Source organism: Cariama cristata, unplaced genomic scaffold (assembly GCF_000690535.1).
Source record: "Cariama cristata isolate BGI_N322 unplaced genomic scaffold, ASM69053v1 scaffold43944, whole genome shotgun sequence".
Taxonomy (NCBI): domain Eukaryota; kingdom Metazoa; phylum Chordata; class Aves; order Cariamiformes; family Cariamidae; genus Cariama; species Cariama cristata.
This window is the reverse complement of record NW_009615485.1, coordinates 39,635-45,498: the sequence shown is the minus strand read 5'-3', so window position 1 is coordinate 45,498 and position 5,864 is coordinate 39,635. Positions and strand designations below refer to the sequence as shown.

Below are 5,864 nucleotides of genomic sequence, written 5' to 3'. Positions count from 1 at the left end.
GTGCGGGGTCGGGGCGTCGGGTGCCCTAACTGTGCAACTTCGTGTCGACAGGCCCTAAGGCACCAGGAGCAGAAGTCACCCCTCGGAGAGTTGGCGTTACACAAAACTCTGGGGTTTGAGAACAATAATTAATTGTCCTGACCATGAGCCTGGCACATATGTACATTTTGGCCATGGTTTTAAGCCTTTTCCGTGAAACGTTAGTGACTTTTTAACAAAAGAGGTGGGTTCTTGTTTTAGTGAATGTGTTTGCCCAAAAACCGAAATCAGATATCCTGGATATCCTGAAACGTGGTGCAAAATCGAGACAAGGCTTCTGCTGGCAAACTCATTCTAGTTTAATCATACTGAAGTAGAGGCAGTTGCGGTGTATTGGTAAAGATGGTTGCATTTCTTCTCAGAAATAAAATGAAACCTGATGATGATGAGCTTTTGCTTATCCACCAAATTTGGTGTGAGTCTTAAAAAATTCGCAGAAGTATACAAGCAAATCAGCGAGTACAGTGGCAATGCTTCTACTTCAGTACAAGACAGAGAACCAGCACAGAAGAAAAGCCTTACAAGTGTCCCAGCCACACAAGCAGCTTCAGTTAGTGCTCAGAGCGGAAGACAAACGGAACAGGACATACGAATTTGCTAGTGCTGCTCATGAAACTACTTATGTAAACTACGTAAAATTCTTTGTTAAGACAAAAGAACTTAAATTCTTCAGTTTTTTTTTTTTTCTCAAAGCATTCTTCACAAAACAGTGTTCTGGCATCTTTTGCCTCTCAGCCCCCTGTCTTATTTAACTGCTTTATATCAAGGATAGAATATTACAGAATGCTTATGTATTAGTCAACTTTACCAAGATGTGATTTATTTTTTTTCTCCTTACCATGCAGTGACTCTTCTCTTTCTCAGGATGACAGGAACAGATGTGTTTGGAATTACTGTACCTCTTATTACCAGTACTACTGGAGATAAACTGGGAAAGACTGCTGGCAATGCAGTTTGGCTAAACAGAGATAAGACTTCTCCATTTGAGCTATATCAGTTTTTTGTCAGACAACAAGATAACATAGTTGAAAAGTAAGTAGTTTTTTATCACCTTGCTTTTTGTCACTGTTTATAAAACCTGATCCTAACTGTTCTCTGTAACTGTTTCATTTGGATATGTGCAACACAAGCTCCATGTAGAAGTATATGTTCATTATAACTGTACGTTCATTAAATAAACAGGCATGACTGGTTCCTAAGTATACAGGATAGTGGAACCTGTCTCTATATGCTGGCATATGCATCATAAAATTAGACTGTGGTTGAACAAACAAGTAACATGTAACGCATTTTGTTCTGCCAGTGAGATGACTTTATCTTATGAGATATGTTAGTTTCAGTACCATAGCGTCATAGCATCAAATGAAATCTCTCCTGCTGATTAATAAGCAACTGCAGTTTAATAGATACTAATTATTACAAGTTTTAACTTAGTATGAGGTATCCAGAAACACCACATTCAAATCGCAGCTACTTAACTGGTTATAAACAAACACGTAACATTCAGCTTCTAGAACTGCATCACATTAAAACCCGCATATCCCTAAGCAAATTTAAATAGTGCCTTGTTAAGAAAAAGCCAAGAAGTTCGTATTTATGATTGTATTAACTCTCTAGGTCACTGGTCTCCAAACTGTCTTGGTCATGTGCCCCTATCAATAAAAAAATTTTGAGCATTCACTCCCAATATACATACATTTATTTATAGATTTTGTTAGTGTACTGCTGAAGTTCTAATACTTTCTTCCTGCACCCTGATGGATCATCTTGCATACTTCCTGGGGTGCTGACACCCCATGTTGGAGACCACTGGTCTAGATAAAAACATGCCTAGGAGACAGTTACACTGCTGTAGTAGTGCAGTTAAAAAGGGGAGAAAATTACACTGTTTTAAGCTCATGGCAGGCAGCATACAAGGAATTTACAAGGCAGAGGTTTTCAGGCATCAGTTTTAAGTCATTGTTGAAAGTAAAAACTAAGGCAGAGGAGAAAACCAGAATGAACAAAATTCATACACCTAGTCAAATTACTAGGTTGCTTGTACTTCTTCAGAGATGGTAGCAGCCAGCACCTTAGTCTATAGTTTAGTAGTGTAATTGGGGTAAAAATGTCTCATGCAATTTTGTCCACCTCTGGACACACATACCATCTATTTCTATCCATGTACCATAACTCACACAATTAAGCATTAATTAAAAATGTTTAGATGATGGGAGGAGTGCTAGTTACGTCAATGACCAATAGGACTAACACAGTGAGACCTTAAGGCTGTTTGATGTTCTTTCCATATACCTTGCATGGAAATTTTAGTGGGTATTTTTGAAAATTGCAGATAGGAACGATTTGCGTCATTCTGACTCTACTTAATATTTGATGGTTTCATTGAAGTTAACTGCTCATCTTTCTCATCTTGGAATACAGAAGCAAAGATTTGTGCTTACAATTATAATGACAAGTGGATTGATCCATAAAGTAGATGAGACTGTAATGCACCAGAGCCTGGAAGGATACCCAACTACTGCTTAAAGCTGTAGCATGTACAAAGACAAAATTCTGTATAGTCATTAGAGTAGAACAGCTCCAATGAGCAGAATGTGGTCTTGGATTCATTGTACTGTCTCTGAATCCAAGTCAACCACAAATAACTCATATTCTTACTGACCAGCGTAAAAATACTAAAATCATATAATGAGAACATGAAAGGCTAGTGAAAATACGAGAAATACCATTTGACAGGTTTCCTTCATTGAGGACTTCATAGGCACACTAGCCTCCATGCTGGTGTGCCAGTGACACGGCTGAAAATAGACAGCCAGTAGCTTTATTCAGGGCATTACATTAATTTTAATAAGTTGCTATATGTTCTTTTTTAAATTTGCTTTTCTTTAAACTTCAATATCACTGTCAAATCTGAGTCTTCATGAACCTCAGACAGGTACTTCCCTTTCATATTGCGACCTGTCTCATAAGTCAGTTACCTCTCAAAGGTTTATTCCTTGATATTTCACATTTAGGTTCTGCATCCACAACACTTTTCAGACTGAAAAGAAGGGTATGTGGAAACATTGAAATATTTCCTGCATTCAGACTTTGTAACAGTAAAGGTACCTTTTTTTGATACACTGCATTTCATGGTATTGCAAGCCTGTTAAAATGGACTTTGTTGCAAAGAGTGTGCTTATATATGCACTTTTAAATTCTTGATTATCCTAAATAATCTTTCTGCTGAGATACTTGTCGATACATAGGATACTTCTGTCTGATGATCACCATGGACTGACAGTGGTATTTTGCATTAGTGTATTGGCAACTACTAAGAATATAATATAAAACCTTGTTAGTTGACACACAATTGCAATAAATCCTGTAAATGTTTCAAGAGAAAATCAAGTTGTTGATTGCAATCAAGCAATAAAAGCATCTGACACTATCTTACATCTGAAGACATTACCCTAGGCAGAATATTACATAAAATGTGAATTATCCTGGTAAGCTGAAGCATGTGGGCAAAAACAAAGGAGTTATTTGAAGGGACACAATATCTGTATTATGGATTTCTTAAATTGACTAAGAATCATTTTAGTGTAGTTAATGAAGTTTGAATGACAAAGGCAGGAAATCTGTAATGATGGCGATATAGACAAAATACTTTTTTCCCGGCTCGTAGATACCTGAAACTCTTCACCTTCCTTCCTCTTGAGGAGATTGACCACATCATGGAAATGCATGCAAAAGAACCTGAAAAATGGGGCCCTCAGAAACGACTTGCTGCAGAAGTAACCAAGCTTGTTCATGGTAGAGATGGGCTAGAATCTGCTAAGAGGTGAAGTTTGATTTGTCAAGCAGTTTTCTTTCAGATTTATTGAGTGGTAATTATCTATAGCTTTTCATGGACTATTTTCATGTAGTTAGTTGATGCTCAGCTGTTAAAAGAGAAAAATGTAGGAATTCTGTAGACTTAAAAATACATTAACAATGTATTTAAAAAAAATTGCAGTGCAGTGGGTTACAATAAAAAAAAAAATTCGTTCTGTATTTTAAGTACTTCTGTTACTGTGGACCCTCAGAAGCTGGGGAGGGGAATCTGATTAGTCGAGTAGCACTTTGTGTGAAGATGAGACTAGCACTGTATTTTGAATGATCTTTGTTCTCACAGGTGCACTAAGGCCCTTTATCACAGCAGCCTGGAGGCATTGGAAGCTATGTCTGACCAAGAGTTACAGGAACTTTTTAGACAAGCTCCTTCAGCTGAATTGATGCTTGAACCTGGAATGGATGTTCTTGACTTGTGTCGCAAAGCAAATGCCATTCCAGATGGACCTAGTGGGTATGTTATCACTTGTGCTCTTTGGCAATACCTCAACCACTTAAACAGGTTGTAGTGGTATGCTTTCAGAATGTAAAGAAAAGATCAGGACAGCAAAGCCAAGTAGAAACAGGCTAGTGATCTACATACCAGCATTAAAGAAGAGGGGAGCAGGTGGCCTCATTCCATTTTGAAGTGAAAGTGTAGGATAATGCAGTCTCATGTGCCTTCGCTTTAAAATCTGCATCTGATGAAGGGACAGCCTAAGGCAACAGCCTAAGTTTCCTTATACCTCTCAGAAAGAATGGGAGTGGTAGAAGCGAAGGTTAAGTTCAGTGACTTTTGACCTGGACTGAAAGTAAAGCACAAGAGGATTAAAATTTGTTCAATTATGGATGCAACCCAAAACCCCTTAACTGAACTTCCAGCACTTAACAGCAATAAATACCTTCCTCTTGTAATTAACCATTGTGTTTGTTTTTGGTTTTTTTAAGGTACCAGAAAATTACAAATGGTGGAGTTTCAATAAATGGGATTCGTGTAACTAATCCTGAGACTGTTCTTATTCTTGGACAGCATATTCTCAAGAATGGAGTATCGTTGCTTAGGATTGGAAAGAAAAATTACTACATTATAAAGTGGCTGCAGTTGTGACAAGAGAATATCTCCCTAAAATGACGGATCATTTCAACTCTGTTGCTTGAAGATGTACTCAACAATGTTTCTATACTGTGCATTACTACGCAGCTCACAAACTGCCCAATACCATAGTTTCATTCTGAAAATACACCAACAGAGTTCAAATAAAGGCAACTAAGTTACACCACTGAAATGATTTTTAGATACTCTGCGTTACTCAAAGCACCATTCATAAGCAGGTATGCACAAGAAGATAAGATTAATTTCAAAGTCCAAAGATGGAGATGCTCTTTCCTGCCTTTAATAACCTTCTATGTTGTTAAGAACAGTGGCCAGGTACTCCACAGCACAACCCACATCAAGATGAGCAAAAGCATACTCAAAACCAGTACTTTTAGAGGATGTATGCTGCTGTCCAGTTTGACTTCATCTTAACAGAGAAACCTGCGTAAGTGGGTAAGGACAACCAACCTACAATCAACACTTTTGTTCTGAGCAGTTTTGCTTTGAAGGAAGTTGCAGAAGGTTCACAATAAATGCATAGAATGATTAAGCCCCAATACGTGAGCTTCTTATTGGTTATGTATGGGGGCATGTTGCATAAAAGCTTTCCAGCCTTAATGTGGTAATACAGAGAAAATTCACTTTTTGAAATGTGAGTATAGAGCCTTTCAAAGCTTAAATCAACCTGATGAATCCCTTTTTTGCCTTCTGTGTGCTTTATATGACTTACTATGTGGGTGACACTCATTCTGTTTCTTCAGTCCTGTGAATTACCTGGATGCATCTGTGCTAGAATGAGAAACTTAAGCTGCAGTAATGATCAAAGTTAGGCTAGAGAAAGCACATAGAGGAAAAAAATCACAACTTTGATGTGAAA

At 37.8% G+C, this 5,864-nt stretch overlaps 1 protein-coding gene across 1 annotated transcript; it reads left to right on the top strand.

Moving 5' to 3' along the window:
• Nucleotides 1–904: 904 nt before the first annotated feature.
• YARS2 (tyrosyl-tRNA synthetase 2, mitochondrial) lies at nt 905–5,162 on the top strand. The gene is made up of 4 exons (XM_009699803.1): nt 905–1,071; nt 3,707–3,862; nt 4,196–4,366; nt 4,840–5,162. Exons 1-4 carry the CDS (start codon nt 905–907, stop codon nt 4,997–4,999), a joined length of 654 nt encoding a protein of 217 aa, XP_009698105.1. The 3' UTR covers nt 5,000–5,162.
• Nucleotides 5,163–5,864: the final 702 nt, after the last annotated feature.

What these genes read in the sequence shown, in the direction of transcription:
- YARS2 (XM_009699803.1), top strand. Translation starts at nt 905, where the DNA reads ATGACAGGAACAGATGTGTTTGGAATTACTGTACCTCTTATTACCAGT. An exon ending in CAAGATAACATAGTTGAAAA is followed by an intron (nt 1,072 to 3,706) that starts GTAAGTAGTTTT and finishes CCCGGCTCGTAG; the next exon opens with ATACCTGAAACTCTTCACCT. An exon ending in ATTCCAGATGGACCTAGTGG is followed by an intron (nt 4,367 to 4,839) that starts GTATGTTATCAC and finishes GGTTTTTTTAAG; the next exon opens with GTACCAGAAAATTACAAATG.